Genomic DNA, 17,371 nt, shown 5'->3' with positions numbered 1-17,371 from the left:
CATCTCAACACACCGGTGTTTCCCCTAACAAACTGCATCTCAACACACCAGTGTTTCCCCTAACACACTGCATCTCAACACACCGGTGTTTCCCCTAACACACTGCATCTCAACACACTACATCTCAACACACCAGTGTTTCCCCTAACACACTGCATCTCAACACACCGGTGTTACCCCTAACACACTGTATCTCAACACACCAGTGTTTCCCCTAACACACTACATCTCAACACACCAGTGTTTCCCCTAACACACTACATATCAACACACCAGTGTTTCCCCTAACACACTACATCTCAACACACCGGTGTTTCCCCTAACACACTGCATCTCAACACACTACATCTCAACACACCGGTGTTTCCCCTAACACACTGCATCTCAACACACTGCATCTCAACACACCGGTGTTTCCCCTAACACACTGCATCTCAACACACCAGTGTTTCCCCTAACACACTGCATCTCAACACACCGGTGTTTCCCCTAACACACTGCATCTCAACACACCAGTGTTTCCCCTAACACACTGCATCTCAACACACCAGTGTTTCCCCTAACACACTACATCTCAACACACCGGTGTTTCCCCTAACACACTACATCTCAACACACCGGTGTTTCCCCTAACGCACTACATCTCAACACACCAGTGTTTCCCCTAACACACTGCATCTCAACCCACCGGTGTTTCCCCTAACACACTGCATCTCAACACACCAGTGTTTCCCCTAACACACTGCATCTCAACACACCAGTGTTTCCCCTAACACACTGCATCTCAACACACTACATCTCAACACACCAGTGTTTCCCCTAACACACTACATCTCAACACACCGGTGTTTCCCCTAACACACTACATCTCAACACACCAGTGTTTCCCCTAACACACTACATCTCAACACACCGGTGTTTCCCCTAACACACTGCATCTCAACACACTACATCTCAACACACCAGTGTTTCCCCTAACACACTACATCTCAACACACCGGTGTTTCCCCTAACACACTACATCTCAACACACTACATCTCAACACACCAGTGTTTCCCCTAACACACTACATCTCAACACACCAGTGTTTCCCCTAACACACTACATCTCAACACACTACATCTCAACACACCAGTGTTTCCCCTAACACACTACATCTCAACACACTACATCTCAACACACCGGTGTTTCCCCTAACACACTACATCTCAACACACCGGTGTTTCCCCTAACACACTACATCTCAACACACTACATCTCAACACACCGGTGTTTCCCCTAACACACTACATCTCAACACACCAGTGTTTCCCTAACACACTACATCTCAACACACCGGTGTTTCCCCTAACACACTACATCTCAACACACCAGTGTTTCCCCTAACACACTACATCTCAACACACCAGTGTTTCCCCTAACACACTGCATCTCAACACACCAGTGTTTCCCCTAACACACTGCATCTCAACACACCAGTGTTTCCCCTAACACACTACATCTCAACACACCAGTGTTTCCCCTAACACACTACATCTCAACACACCAGTGTTTCCCCTAACCCACTACATCTCAACACACCGGTGTTTCCCCTAACACACTACATCTCAACACACCAGTGTTTCCCCTAACACACTACATCTCAACACACCGGTGTTTCCCCTAACACACTACATCTCAACACACCGGTGTTTCCCCTAACACACTACATCTCAACACACCGGTGTTTCCCCTAACACACTACATCTCAACACACCGGTGTTTCCCCTAACACACTGCATCTCAACACACTACATCTCAACACACCGGTGTTTCCCCTAACACACTACATCTCAACACACCAGTGTTTCCCTTAACACACTACATCTCAACACACTACATCTCAACACATCAGTGTTTCCCTTAACAGCAAGGATGGCAATAGGTGACAATGTTGAAGACAGTTATTAGATCTGTTACATAATGCAGAAGTCCTGGTTTGTTTAATATGATTTGAAGAGTACCCCCCTACCCCCCACCCAAATAAAAGAAAGAAGGAAATAATAGACATAACTGTCTCAATCCACTGTTTGACCTCAAGCCCGACCTTATCTACAGCCCTTAAAGGGATAGTTCACCCTGTAAGAAGTCTATGGACGAGGTATGACAGCAATCCATGCGTTGGTTTAGTTTCCATGCTTTGGCCCAGCGTTGTCCGGGTTAGTGCAGGGTTTGGCCGGTGTAGGCCGTCATTGTAAATAAGAATTTGTTCTTAACTAACTTGTCTAGTTAAATAAAGGTTAAAGAAAACATGTAATTAAATTAAATTCACTGGCTAACATTTTAGCCTTTGTGGCACGAATCCCATTCAAGTCATGGGATGGATATTATCATCCAAAAGTATCTCAAATCTATTGTGAAGCTCACCAAAATGCTAACATGGGTCTCGTGACTTAAATAAGATTTGGAAACAGTGCTAGCCACTTCTAGCCAGGGAAGCTAAACCAAAACATGGATTGCAGTCATATCTTGTACAGACTGCTTACAGGGTAAGAAAACCAATGTGTCATTTTGTAGTTTGGGTGAATTATCTCTTCCAGCCTAAAAATACAAGGGGAGAGGAGGAAGGGGAGAGGAGAAGAGGAGTGGAGGAGAGAACGAGAGATACAAACAGAAGTGGGGTTGTTCGGGGGGTTGTTGGATGGAGAGAGAGGCTTCTGCCTCTACAGCTGCCGGCTTCGAAAGCAAGCCAATCAGAGAGCCCAGATTAATTCCCCTTGGCAGATGGCCAATTGTATCACTTCCAGCCTCTAAATGGATTGGGCCAGCCTTCATGCACAGAATCGAAGCAAGACCGGGGGAACGAACCCTTCAGTCTACTGGTTTGTTTGAGCGGCACACACACACACGAACGCATGCGCGCGCGCACACACACACACACACACACACACACACACACACACACACACACACACACACACACACACACACACACACACACACACACACACACACACTCAGGGCCAGAGGGGAGACCCTCTAATTAAATCTGATTATGCAGTCATTACCAGAGGAAGTGACAAATGACACTGTGACATCACAATGAAAGCTCAGAAGCCAAAGATTAAGGGAGGGTATGTGTGTGCGTACATATGTGTGTGTCTATTGTGGAATACACAAATGCAGAATAGAATACCAATTGAGAAGACACAACTGGTTATGAAATTCTTTCTTCATGCGCCAAAGTATTTGAGTCAGTGACTGCATCGTGAAATTGAAATTGCCACTGAATAGTAGCTAGAGAGATAAATGTTCTATGTCTCATTGGAAAGAAAGGTCCTGAAACCTGTTCATATGTTCCTATTATCATGAAGGGGGATGAATAGTTCAGACTATGTGTCTCAAATGGCATCCTATTCCCTATTATAGTGCACTACCTTTGACCAGAAACTTTTAGGCTCTGGTCTAAAGTAGTGCACTACATGGGGAATAGGATGCCATTTGAGATGTACATAAGGCTTGTGCTACTCTTCCAAAGGAAAATATGATGCAAGATCATTCCCCTGGATGTAAAGCTGACTGCTTCAGGCTCTGAGTTGAGGTCTTCTGGGCTTTAGAGCTGAGCGAAGGAGGAGAGGAATCCATATTAATGTAATAAACTTACACCATCCCTGTTTGTTCAGATGGTTTTCCTCGTGTTCGACTGAGAGATCAAAAAAGCACATCAATTACAAACTGCCCATAAATGTTACTGATGTGGCTCTCGTCCCATGGCTTGTAAAATAAAGCATGTCTATGGCTCCTCAGGGCCTCCGGACAAACATGACTTTGTCTGTGTGTGTGTGTGTATGTGTGTGTGTGTGTGTATGTGTGTGTGTGCCTATGTGTGTGTGTGTGAGAGAGACGGCAGCCAGCAAAGGCCAACTGCTCCATCTGAGGCCCAGACCCTCTCAATCTACACCAGAAACACAGAAGTTAATTGTTGTTGTTGGTTTTCAAAGTATCACATTTCCTAAATAATATGTTCTTAAATTATAGAATTATAGAAAGGTGAAACAAAGATATGTAAATAAAAATGTTATCTTTAGGACTAAAATAATAAATCAAATAAACATGATGGGTCAGAGTTTGAGGACAATGTGGTGATGAGATTGGACAGTGGATATATACAGTGCATTCGGAAAGTATTCAGACCCCTTGACTATTTCCACATTTTGTTACGTTACAGCCTTGCTCAAAAAAGGATTAAATTGTTTTTCCCCCTCATCAATCTACACACAATAGCGCACAATGTCAAAGTAAAAACCGGTTTTTGGAGAAAAAAAAGAAGAAAAAATAATCAATTACAAAACAGAGATATCACATTTGCATATAGTCCCAGTCAAAGGTTTGGACACACCTACTCATTCAAGGGTTTTTCTTAATTGTTACTATTTTCTTCCTTGTAGGATAATAGTGAAGACATCAAAACTATGAAATTACACATCATGTAGTAACCAAAAAATTGTTACACAAATCGAAATATATTTTATATTTGAGATTCTTCAAAATAGCCTCCCTTTGCCTTGATGATAGCTTTGCACACTCTTGGCATTCTCTCAACCAGCTTCATGAGGAATGCTTTTCCAACTGTCTTGAAGGAGTTCCCACATATGCTGAGCACTTGTTGGCTGCTTTTCCTTCACTCTGCGGTCCAACTCATCCCAAACCATATCAATTGGGTGGAGGTCGGGTGATTGTGGAGGACAGGTCATCTGATGCAGCACTCCATCACTCTTCTTGGTCAAATAGCCCTTACACAACCTGGAAGTGTGTTTTGGGTCATTGTCCTGTTGAAAAACAAATGATAATCCCACAAAGAGCAAACCAGATGCAATGGCGTATTGCTGCAGAATGCTGTGGTAGCCATGCTGGTTAAGTGTGCCTTGAATTCTAAATCACAGACAGTGTCACCAGCAAAGCCATCACCATCACACCTCTTCTTCCATGCTTCACAGTGGGAACCACACATGTGGAGAACATCCATTCAACTACTCTGCGTCTCAAAGACACTGCGGTTGGAAGCAAAAATCTGAAATTTGAACTCATCAGACCAAAGGAAAGATTGCCACCAATCCACTGCTCGTGTTTCTTGGGCCAAGCAAGTCTCTTCTTATTATTGGTGTCCTTTGGTGGTGCTTTCTTTGCAGAAATTTGACCATGAAGGCCTGATTCACACAGTCTCCTCTGAACAGTTGATGTTGAGATGTGTCTGTTACTTGAACTCTGTGAAGCATTTATTTGGCCTGCAATTTCTGAGGTTGATAACCCATTTTTTTTGTTTGTTAACCTTTATTTAACTAAGCAAGTCAGTTATGAACAAATTCTTATTTACAATGACGGCCTACCTCAGCCAAACCCTAACCCAGACGACGCTGGGCCAATTGTGTGCCGCCCTATGGGACTCCCAATCAGTGCCGGTTGTGATACAGCCTAGAATCGAACCAGGGTCTGTAGTGATGCCTCTAGCACTGAGATGGAGTGGCTTAGACCGCTGTGCCCCTCGGGAGCCCCTAATGAACTTATCCTCTGCCCCAGAGGTAATTTTGGGTCTTAATTTCTTGTGGCGGTCCTCAGGAGAGCCAGTTCCATCATAAAGCATGATGGCTGCAATTTCCGGATTGACTGACCTTCATGTCTTCAAGTAATGATGGACTGTCGATTCTCTTTGCTTATTTGAGCTGTTCTTGTCATAATATGGACTTGGTCTTTTACCAAATAGGGCTATCTTCTGTATACCACCTCTACCTTGTCACAACACAACTGATTGGCTCAAACACATGAAGAAAGAAAGATATCCAACAAATGAACTTTTAGCAAGGCACATCTGTTATTTGAAATGCATTCCTCATGAAGCTGGTTGAGAGAATGCCAAGAGTGTGCAAAGATGTCATCAAGGCAAAGGGTGGCTACTTTGAAGAATCTCAAAAACAAAATATTTTAATCCATTTTAGAATAAGGCCGTAACGTAGCAATATGTGGAAAAGGGGAAGAGGTCTGAATACTTTCCGAATGCACTGTATTTCGATGGAGTCATTAAAACTAGTTTTTCAACCACTCTACAAATGTCTTGTTAACAAACTAAAGTTCTGGCAAGTCGGTTAGGACATCTACTTTGTGAATGACACAAGTCATTTTTCCAACAATTGTTTACAGACATATTATTTCACTTTCACTTACTGTATCACAATTCCAGTGGATCAGAAGTTTACATACACTAAGTTGACTGTGTCTTTAAACAGCTTGGAAAATACCAGAAAATGATGTAAACGCTTTAGAAGCTTCCGATAGGCTAATTGACATAATTTGAGTCAATTGGAGGTGTACCTGTGGATGTATTTCAAGGCCTACGTTCAAACTCAGTGCCACTTTGCTTGACATCATGGGAAAATCAAAAGAAATCAGCCAAGACCTCAGAAAAAAAAGTGTGGACTTCAACAAGTCTGGTTCATCCTTCATCCTTGGGGACAATTTCCAAATGCCTGAAGGTACCACGTTCATCTGTGCAAACAATAGTACGCAAGTATAAACACCATGAGACCACGCGGGCCTTCATACCACTCAGGATGAACATCATTTGGTGAGAAAAGTGCAAATCAAACCCAGAACAACAGCAAAGGACCTTGTGAAGATGCTGGAGGAAACAGGCCTTGAAATACATCCACAGGTACACCTCCAATTGACTAAAATTATGTCAATTAGCCTATCGGAAGCTTCTAAAGCGTTTACATCATTTAAAACAGTAAAACGAGTCCTATATCGACATAACCTGAAAGGCCTCTCAGCAAGGAAGAAGCCACTGCTCCAAAACCGCCATTAAAAAGCCAGACTACGGTTTTAACTACACATGGGGACAAACATCGTACTTTTTGGAGAAATGTCCATCGTCATTTTTTTAGGAAAAAGGGGTAGGCTTGCAAGCCAAAGTACACCATCCCAACTGTGAAGCACGGGAGTGGCAGCTTCATGTTGTGGGGGTGCTTTGCTGCAGGTGGGACTGGTGCACTTCACAAAATAGATGGCATCATGAGAAAATTAAATTATGTGGATATATTGAAGCAACATCTCAAGACATCAGTCAGGAAGTTAAAGCTTGGTCGCAAATGGGTCTTCCAAATTAACAATGACCCCAAGCATACTTCCAAAGTTGTAGCAAAATGGCTTAAGGAACACAAAGTCAAGGTATTGGAGTGGCCATCACAAAGCCCTGACCTCAATCCTAAAGAAAATTTGTGTGCAGAACTGAAAAAGCGTGTGTGAGCAAGGAGGCCTACAAACCTGACTCAGTTACACCAGCTCTGTCAGGAGGAATGGGCCAAAATTCACTCAGCTTATTGTGGGAAGCTTGTTGAAGGCTACCCGAAATGTTTGACCCAAATTAAACAATTTAAAGGCAATGCTACCAAATACTAATTGAGTGTATGTAAACTTCTGACCCACTGGGAATGTGATGAAATAAATAAATGCTGAAATAAATCATTCTCTCTACTATTATTCTGACATTTCACATTCTTAAAATAAAGTGGTGATCCTAATTGACCTAAAACAGGATATTTTTACTCTGATTAAATGTCAGGTATTGTGAAAAACTGAGTTTAAATGTATTTGGCTGAGGTGTATGTAAACTTCCGGCTTCAACTGTATACAGTGCCTTTGGAAAGTATTCAGACCCCTTGACTTTTTCCACTTTGTTACGTTACAGCCTTATTCTAAAATGGATTTAATTGTTTTTTCCCCCTCATCAATCTACACACAATAGCCCATAATGACAAAGAAAAAAAGTTATTTATATACTTATGCTAATGTAATCCGTTACAGTTAACTGTCCAAAATTGTAATCAGTAACGTAACCTTTGGATTACCCAAAGTCAGTAACGTAATCTGATTACATTCAGTTACTTTTTTGGAATTTCCTAAAAATTTCCTAAATAATATGTTCTTAAATTATAGAATTATAGAAAGGTGAAACAAAGATATGTAAATAAAAATGTTATCTTTAGGACTAAAATAATAAATCAAATAAACATGATGGGTCAGAGTTTGAGGACAATGTGGTGATGAGATTGGACAGTGGATATATACAGTGCATTCGGAAAGTATTCAGACCCCTTGACTATTTCCACATTTTGTTACGTTACAGCCTTGCTCAAAAAAGGATAAAATTGTTTTTCCCCCTCATCAATCTACACACAATAGCGCACAATGTCAAAGTAAAAACCGGTTTTTGGAGAAAAAAAAGAAGAAAAAATAATCAATTACAAAACAGAGATATCACATTTGCATATAGTCCCAGTCAAAGGTTTGGACACACCTACTCATTCAAGGGTTTTTCTTAATTGTTACTATTTTCTTCCTTGTAGGATAATAGTGAAGACATCAAAACTATGAAATTACACATCATGTAGTAACCAAAAAATTGTTAAACAAATCGAAATATATTTTATATTTGAGATTCTTCAAAATAGCCTCCCTTTGCCTTGATGATAGCTTTGCACACTCTTGGCATTCTCTCAACCAGCTTCATGAGGAATGCTTTTCCAACTGTCTTGAAGGAGTTCCCACATATGCTGAGCACTTGTTGGCTGCTTTTCCTTCACTCTGCGGTCCAACTCATCCCAAACCATATCAATTGGGTGGAGGTCGGGTGATTGTGGAGGACAGGTCATCTGATGCAGCACTCCATCACTCTTCTTGGTCAAATAGCCCTTACACAACCTGGAAGTGTGTTTTGGGTCATTGTCCTGTTGAAAAACAAATGATAATCCCACAAAGAGCAAACCAGATGCAATGGCGTATTGCTGCAGAATGCTGTGGTAGCCATGCTGGTTAAGTGTGCCTTGAATTCTAAATCACAGACAGTGTCACCAGCAAAGCCATCACCATCACACCTCTTCTTCCATGCTTCACAGTGGGAACCACACATGTGGAGAACATCCATTCAACTACTCTGCGTCTCAAAGACACTGCGGTTGGAAGCAAAAATCTGAAATTTGAACTCATCAGACCAAAGGAAAGATTGCCACCAATCCACTGCTCGTGTTTCTTGGGCCAAGCAAGTCTCTTCTTATTATTGGTGTCCTTTGGTGGTGCTTTCTTTGCAGAAATTTGACCATGAAGGCCTGATTCACACAGTCTCCTCTGAACAGTTGATGTTGAGATGTGTCTGTTACTTGAACTCTGTGAAGCATTTATTTGGCCTGCAATTTCTGAGGTTGATAACCCATTTTTTTTGTTTGTTAACCTTTATTTAACTAAGCAAGTCAGTTATGAACAAATTCTTATTTACAATGACGGCCTACCTCAGCCAAACCCTAACCCAGACGACGCTGGGCCAATTGTGTGCCGCCCTATGGGACTCCCAATCAGTGCCGGTTGTGATACAGCCTAGAATCGAACCAGGGTCTGTAGTGATGCCTCTAGCACTGAGATGGAGTGGCTTAGACCGCTGTGCCCCTCGGGAGCCCCTAATGAACTTATCCTCTGCCCCAGAGGTAATTTTGGGTCTTAATTTCTTGTGGCGGTCCTCAGGAGAGCCAGTTCCATCATAAAGCATGATGGCTGCAATTTCCGGATTGACTGACCTTCATGTCTTCAAGTAATGATGGACTGTCGATTCTCTTTGCTTATTTGAGCTGTTCTTGTCATAATATGGACTTGGTCTTTTACCAAATAGGGCTATCTTCTGTATACCACCTCTACCTTGTCACAACACAACTGATTGGCTCAAACACATGAAGAAAGAAAGATATCCAACAAATGAACTTTTAGCAAGGCACATCTGTTATTTGAAATGCATTCCTCATGAAGCTGGTTGAGAGAATGCCAAGAGTGTGCAAAGATGTCATCAAGGCAAAGGGTGGCTACTTTGAAGAATCTCAAAAACAAAATATTTTAATCCATTTTAGAATAAGGCCGTAACGTAGCAATATGTGGAAAAGGGGAAGAGGTCTGAATACTTTCCGAATGCACTGTATTTCGATGGAGTCATTAAAACTAGTTTTTCAACCACTCTACAAATGTCTTGTTAACAAACTAAAGTTCTGGCAAGTCGGTTAGGACATCTACTTTGTGAATGACACAAGTCATTTTTCCAACAATTGTTTACAGACATATTATTTCACTTTCACTTACTGTATCACAATTCCAGTGGATCAGAAGTTTACATACACTAAGTTGACTGTGTCTTTAAACAGCTTGGAAAATACCAGAAAATGATGTAAACGCTTTAGAAGCTTCCGATAGGCTAATTGACATAATTTGAGTCAATTGGAGGTGTACCTGTGGATGTATTTCAAGGCCTACGTTCAAACTCAGTGCCACTTTGCTTGACATCATGGGAAAATCAAAAGAAATCAGCCAAGACCTCAGAAAAAAAAGTGTGGACTTCAACAAGTCTGGTTCATCCTTCATCCTTGGGGACAATTTCCAAATGCCTGAAGGTACCACGTTCATCTGTGCAAACAATAGTACGCAAGTATAAACACCATGAGACCACGCGGGCCTTCATACCACTCAGGATGAACATCATTTGGTGAGAAAAGTGCAAATCAAACCCAGAACAACAGCAAAGGACCTTGTGAAGATGCTGGAGGAAACAGGCCTTGAAATACATCCACAGGTACACCTCCAATTGACTAAAATTATGTCAATTAGCCTATCGGAAGCTTCTAAAGCGTTTACATCATTTAAAACAGTAAAACGAGTCCTATATCGACATAACCTGAAAGGCCTCTCAGCAAGGAAGAAGCCACTGCTCCAAAACCGCCATTAAAAAGCCAGACTACGGTTTTAACTACACATGGGGACAAACATCGTACTTTTTGGAGAAATGTCCATCGTCATTTTTTTAGGAAAAAGGGGTAGGCTTGCAAGCCAAAGTACACCATCCCAACTGTGAAGCACGGGAGTGGCAGCTTCATGTTGTGGGGGTGCTTTGCTGCAGGTGGGACTGGTGCACTTCACAAAATAGATGGCATCATGAGAAAATTAAATTATGTGGATATATTGAAGCAACATCTCAAGACATCAGTCAGGAAGTTAAAGCTTGGTCGCAAATGGGTCTTCCAAATTAACAATGACCCCAAGCATACTTCCAAAGTTGTAGCAAAATGGCTTAAGGAACACAAAGTCAAGGTATTGGAGTGGCCATCACAAAGCCCTGACCTCAATCCTAAAGAAAATTTGTGTGCAGAACTGAAAAAGCGTGTGTGAGCAAGGAGGCCTACAAACCTGACTCAGTTACACCAGCTCTGTCAGGAGGAATGGGCCAAAATTCACTCAGCTTATTGTGGGAAGCTTGTTGAAGGCTACCCGAAATGTTTGACCCAAATTAAACAATTTAAAGGCAATGCTACCAAATACTAATTGAGTGTATGTAAACTTCTGACCCACTGGGAATGTGATGAAATAAATAAATGCTGAAATAAATCATTCTCTCTACTATTATTCTGACATTTCACATTCTTAAAATAAAGTGGTGATCCTAATTGACCTAAAACAGGATATTTTTACTCTGATTAAATGTCAGGTATTGTGAAAAACTGAGTTTAAATGTATTTGGCTGAGGTGTATGTAAACTTCCGGCTTCAACTGTATACAGTGCCTTTGGAAAGTATTCAGACCCCTTGACTTTTTCCACTTTGTTACGTTACAGCCTTATTCTAAAATGGATTTAATTGTTTTTTCCCCCTCATCAATCTACACACAATAGCCCATAATGACAAAGAAAAAAAGTTATTTATATACTTATGCTAATGTAATCCGTTACAGTTAACTGTCCAAAATTGTAATCAGTAACGTAACCTTTGGATTACCCAAAGTCAGTAACGTAATCTGATTACATTCAGTTACTTTTTAAGATTACTTTCCCCTTAAGAGGCATTAGAAGAAGACAAAAATGTATGTTACCAATTGAACTAACTATTGCAGAATAAATCAATGTTAAAGTTTACATAGCTGGCCATATATGGATGTTGAATTTAACTTTATGGGTTGGTTATGTAGGCTTCTTCTAACCCAACGCTTCCTACTAAATATAAGAGTACGATTAAATGTTATCCTTACATTAATACTTATAATTTATAAATCCAAAAATCTATGTAGCAACTACAGATTGCCCCTTTAAGTCTATCAAAAGTGTAGGAGTTTGAGCATGTCTCCATTAGGCCTATGGATAAAAAAAAATGTATCAGCATGAATTAGATTGAGCAATAAAAGCCCCACTTTTATTCCATAGGCTGGGATCCGCACTATGCAGCTGTTGCAAGAGCACATAATTCACTGGCTGTCCACTGGTTTGAAAAACAATGATTGATAGGCAACTTAAACTTCTTGAATTCAACCATTATTGGGTTCAAATACACATTTAGATGTGTGAACAGCCATCCACAACAACCACAATCCGTAAGGTGCAGATAGCTAAATGAGAGAGCAGCAGTGTGATTCACATCAATGCGCTATGTAGATCAATAATAAGTGATATCCATATCGCCGTAGACGACACCACTGCTGTCCTCCTCACCTCCAAGCGTTTATTCAAGATGGATCATCTTGAGACATAGCTTGGACTGTAGCCTACAAAAACTATTCATCAAACACATTTGGTGTGTCATCATAGTGGTCTCTGACTTGTGGTCAGACTCGCACAGGTGGAACAAACTTAAACGTGCACCATTTTTCAAAACGGATTTGAATGGCATTGAGAAAACAGACAAGTGTCAGAGAAGTGTCAAAGAAGCCAGTCCTGTATTGTCTTGGCTGTGTGCTTAGGGTCATTGTCCTGTTGGAAGGTGAACCTCCGCCCCAGTCTGAGGTCCTGAGTGCTCTGGAGCAGGACTTCATCAAGAATCTCTCTGTATTTTGCTCCGTTCATCTTTGCCTCGATCCTGACTAGTCTCCCAGTCCCTGACGCTGACAAACATCCACACAGCATGATGCTGCCACCACTATGCTTCACTGTAGGGATGGTCACAGGTTTCCTCCAGACGTGACACTTGGCATTCAGGCCAAAGAGTTCTATCTTGATTTCATCAAGTCAGAGTCTTTAGGTACCTTTTGGCAAACTCCAAGCGGGCTGTTTACTGAGGAGTGGCTTCCGTCTGGCCACTACCATAAAGGCCTGATTGGTGGAGTGCTGCAGAGATGGTTGTCCTTCTAGAAGTTTCTCCCATTTCCACAGAGGAACTCTAGAGCTCTTTCAGATTCACCATGGGGTTCTTGGCCACCTCCCTGACCAAGGCCATTCTACCCCAATTGCTCAGTTTGGCTGGGCAGCCAGCTCTAGGAAGAGTCTTGGTGGTTCCAAACTTATTCCATTTAAGAATGATGGAGGGGATTTGGGATTTTTCTTGGGGATTTGCAATGCTGCAGACATTTTTTGGTACCCTTCCCCAGATCTGTGCCTCGACACAATCCTGTCTCGAAGCACTACAGACAATTCCTTCAACCTCATGGCTTGGTTTTTGCTCTGACATGCACTGTCAACTGTGGGGCCTTTCCAAATCATGTTGAATTCCAATCAATTTAATTTACCAAAGGTGTACTCAAATCAAGAGGAAACATCTCAAGGATAATCAATGGAAACAGGATGCAACTGAGATCAATTTCGAGTCTCATAGCAAAGGGTCTGAATAGAGTATTTCTATTTTTTACTTTGAATAAATTAGCAAAAATATCTAAAAACCTGTTTTCACTTTGTCATGATGGGGTATTGTGTGTAGATTGCGTAGTTTAAATGTTTAAAAATCTATTTTAGAGGCTGTAACGTAACAAACATGTGGAAAACGTCAAGGGGTCTGAAGACTTTCCGAATGCACTTTATATTGGCAAAATGATACATGCCATTTCTTACAAAACATGGAGAGAATTGCTTTTGTGTCTTATTGCTTCAATTCTCTACTCATAGTTGACAGTAGCCTACATTGACTGAATTAATTGTTTCAATTGATGAAATGAAAAACATTCAGATTCTTGAGTTTCATTTATTGAAATCACACATAATACCGACAATAAATAAATAAATATGCTGAGATATGAGAAAGTTTGCTTGGAGAAATTGAGACCTTTCTCAAGAGAACAACACCAGATGTGAATAATCTATTGTTGATAGAATCCTACATTTATTTTCTAACATCTTCGTTAATACTGTAATACAGTCCTGAGTCACATGTCGATATTGGTCAGGAGATGGAGAGTCCCATAACTGATACAGTGAAACAACCCAGTAGTGGTATGTACCAGTACATTTACATATTGCCCCTTTTGGACTTTGATGGAAAATGACTAGGAGACCAAGTATAATCAGTCCGATTACTGGATCTTCTTGGTGAAGGAGTCCCAGAGAACAGCCAGTTGGGCCTTCAGGTCCTGGGCTAATGGGTCCAGCTTCGTCAGCTTCTCTCCATAGGGGGCCAGGTTCTGCTGGACCTCCTGGGTTCTCTGGGTCAGCTGGGTCTGGAAGCTTTGGGTCAGAGGAATCATGCTCCTCTGGAACTCCTCCAGGTTCTGGTCCATTTTCTGCTTCAGCTCCTCAGTGTAGGGGCCCAGCTGGGCCTGCAGCTGCTGCACACTCTTCTCCAGGCTTCCCTTCAGCTCCTCACTCTTCTGGAGCAGAGAGGCCTTCAGCGCGTCGGAGTCCAGGGCCTCTGCGTAGGTGGTCACGTCCCTCTTCATCTCCTCAAGCTGCCTCTGGAGGTCCGCGTTCAGCTCGTCAGAGTAGGGCTGCAGCTTGGCTGTCAAGGCGCTCAGGTCTTTCTCCAGACGAGCCTTCAGCTGCTCAGCCTCCTGGGAAAGCTTGGCCAGCAGGTCCTGAGTCAGAGGAGTCACCTGACCACGCATGGCCACAGTGTACTGGCTCACAGCATCAGCACTCTCTGTGATCATGGTGCTATGGAAACAGCGAGAGAAAGGTCAATACAGAAGCCAAGTCATTCAGGTGAACAAACAGGTAGTTGGTTGAGTAGGTTTCAAACTCTATTATATTGTGTTATTTTCTACATATTGAGACTTACTTGACTTCGTGTGCCACCTCTGACTGTCTGATCTTCTGCAGGGCATCGTCAGCCGTGAGTGTTGCCTTGGCAACATAGTCCCAGAATGCGTCTTTCACAATGTCCAGCTGTTGCTTAGACTGGTCCTGCCACAGAACATTGGCATCGCAGCCTGTAGGAGAGACCGTGGATCATTTTATTTACAGTCTAGACGGTGTTTGAGATGAAACGTTTGCACCTGTCATTAATATAACACTAGAGTGTATGTAACATGATTCATTTTCTACTTTAGTCCTGTAAAAATAAAAGACTATGTATTGAAAAACTTCTTCTCCACTCACCAGTGAAAACAGCAAGCGCAAGCACCACGAGGACCTTCATGACCAGGCTATATAGGCTGTTCATGGAGAAAATATTTAAGTCAGTTTATCATTCATGATATACTGTAGCCTATGTGACTAGAGTCAGCTAGTGACTTACCTGTTTAAGATAGCTTGTGTCTTGTCCTTGTGTCTGGTAGTGTGTGTGTACTGCAGGTGTCAGGGCTGGGAGTATATATAGGGGGCTGTGAGTTGGAGTGAAGAACAAAGTCCAGGACTGAGTGCCCTGTTGTATGTCCTCCTGTCACTCCTACTGCCACATCATAACCTCAGTACTCTGGGGACACGTTATGGGGACCAAGTGATCATGCTGACACCATATATTTTACATTTACATTTAAGTCATTTAGCAGATTCCTTTACTCAGAGTGACTTACAGTTAGTTAGTGCATTCATCTTAAGAGGTGGGATAAACATATCACAGTCATAGAACGTACATTTATCCTCAATGAAGTAGCCATCAGAAAAGGCCAGTATGGGCCATCATAGAGATGTCATGTAATGATAATGTTATTCTGCATAGACTTACTTCATCTAGAGTGATCAAATGGCTCAAGAATTAGTTGATGATTGGGGAAAGCTGATTATTATTCACTTATTTGTATTTCAAGTACGTAATGAGGGTTAGTAATGAAAGGACACCTGCTCTTTCCATGACATAGACTAACCAGGTGAATCAGGTGAAAGCTACAGAATGATCCCTTATTGATGTCACTTGATAGATCCACTTCCATCAGTGTAGATGAAGAGGAGAAGACAGGCTGAAGAAGGATTTGTAATCCTTTTTAATCCATTGAGACATGGATTGTGTATGTGTGCCATTCAGAAGGTGAATGGGCAAGACAAAAGATTTAAGTGCCTTTGAACGTGGTATAGTAGTAGGTGCCAGTTGGGTGCCAGTTGCACTGGTTTGAGTGTGTCAAGAACTGAAATACTGCTGGGTGTTTCACGCTCAACAGTTTCCCGTGTGTATCAAGAAGGATCCACCACCCAAAGGACATCCAGCCAACTTGAAACAACTGTGGGAAGCATGGGAGTCAACATGGGCCAGCATCCCTGTGGAACGCTTTCCACACAATGTAGATTCCATGCCCTGATAAATTGAGGTTATTCTGAGGGCAGAAAGGGGTGAAACTCAATATTAGTAAGGTGTTCCTAATGTTTTGTATACTCAGTATACGTATGGGTGACGCACTGATGACTCAGTAGACTCTGAACTTTCATATTGTTATATCATATAAGAGACAATATAAATCAGGTTAATTATGTATGTAGGGCCGACGTCCTCTTGTAGTCAGTGGTATGTCACATAAAGTTGCTTCATGTTTTAAAATGTACTCTAATCTCTAGACAAGGACATAATAAAGAGGTTTATTCCAAAATACATGTCCAATGTACAGTACCAGTCAAAGGTTTGGATACACCTACTCATTCAAGGGTTTTTCTTTATTTTTACTATTTTCCACAATGTAGAATAATAGTGAAGACATCAAAACTATGAAATAACACATACTGGAATCACTGGAATCACATAGTAACCAAAAAAGTGTTAAACATATAAACATATTTTATATTTACATGACAGCTTTGCACACTCTTGGCATTTACTCCACCAGCTTCATGAGGTAATGCATTTCAATTAACAGTTGTGCCTTGTTAAAATGCGTTTGAGCCAATCAGTTGTGTTTTGACAAGGTAGTGGTGGTATACAGAATATAGCCCTATTTGGTAAAAGACCAAGTCCATATTATGGCAAGAACAGCTCCAATAAGCAAAGAGAAATTACAGTCCATCATTACTTTAAGACATGAAGGTAAGTCAATGCGGAAAATTTCAAGAACTTTGAAAGTTTATTCAAGTGCAGTCGCAAAAAAACATCAAGCGCTATGATGAAACTGGCGCTCATGAGGACCACCACAGGAAAGGAAGACCCAGAGTTACCTCTGCTGCAGAGGATAAGTTCATTAGAGTTCCCAGCCTCAGAA

The 17,371-nt window shown here is 41.6% G+C and overlaps 1 protein-coding gene across 1 annotated transcript; it reads right to left on the bottom strand.

Annotated features, from left to right (window-relative positions):
• Window positions 1-13,978: 13,978 nt before the first annotated feature.
• On the bottom strand, window positions 13,979-15,587 carry LOC110523359 (apolipoprotein A-IV). The gene is made up of 4 exons (XM_021601985.2): window positions 15,487-15,587; window positions 15,348-15,403; window positions 15,028-15,178; window positions 13,979-14,903 (listed from the first exon to the last, which is right to left on the bottom strand). Exons 2-4 carry the CDS (start codon window positions 15,385-15,387, stop codon window positions 14,327-14,329), a joined length of 768 nt encoding a protein of 255 aa, XP_021457660.1. The 5' UTR covers window positions 15,388-15,403; window positions 15,487-15,587; the 3' UTR covers window positions 13,979-14,326.
• Window positions 15,588-17,371: the final 1,784 nt, after the last annotated feature.

Source organism: Oncorhynchus mykiss, chromosome 5 (genome assembly GCF_013265735.2).
Source record: "Oncorhynchus mykiss isolate Arlee chromosome 5, USDA_OmykA_1.1, whole genome shotgun sequence".
NCBI classification, from domain to species: domain Eukaryota; kingdom Metazoa; phylum Chordata; class Actinopteri; order Salmoniformes; family Salmonidae; genus Oncorhynchus; species Oncorhynchus mykiss.
The sequence above is the reverse complement of the archived record's forward strand: the minus strand, read 5'-3'. Positions and strand labels throughout refer to the sequence as shown.

Coding starts and splice junctions, on each gene's coding strand:
- LOC110523359 (XM_021601985.2), bottom strand. CDS start 15,387: ATGAAGGTCCTCGTGGTGCTTGCGCTTGCTGTTTTCACTG. Junction 15,179..15,347: donor TGCGCTTGCTGTTTTCACTG/GTGAGTGGAGAA, acceptor TCTCTCCTACAG/GCTGCGATGCCAATGTTCTG. Junction 14,904..15,027: donor GAGGTGGCACACGAAGTCAA/GTAAGTCTCAAT, acceptor CTGTTTCCATAG/CACCATGATCACAGAGAGTG.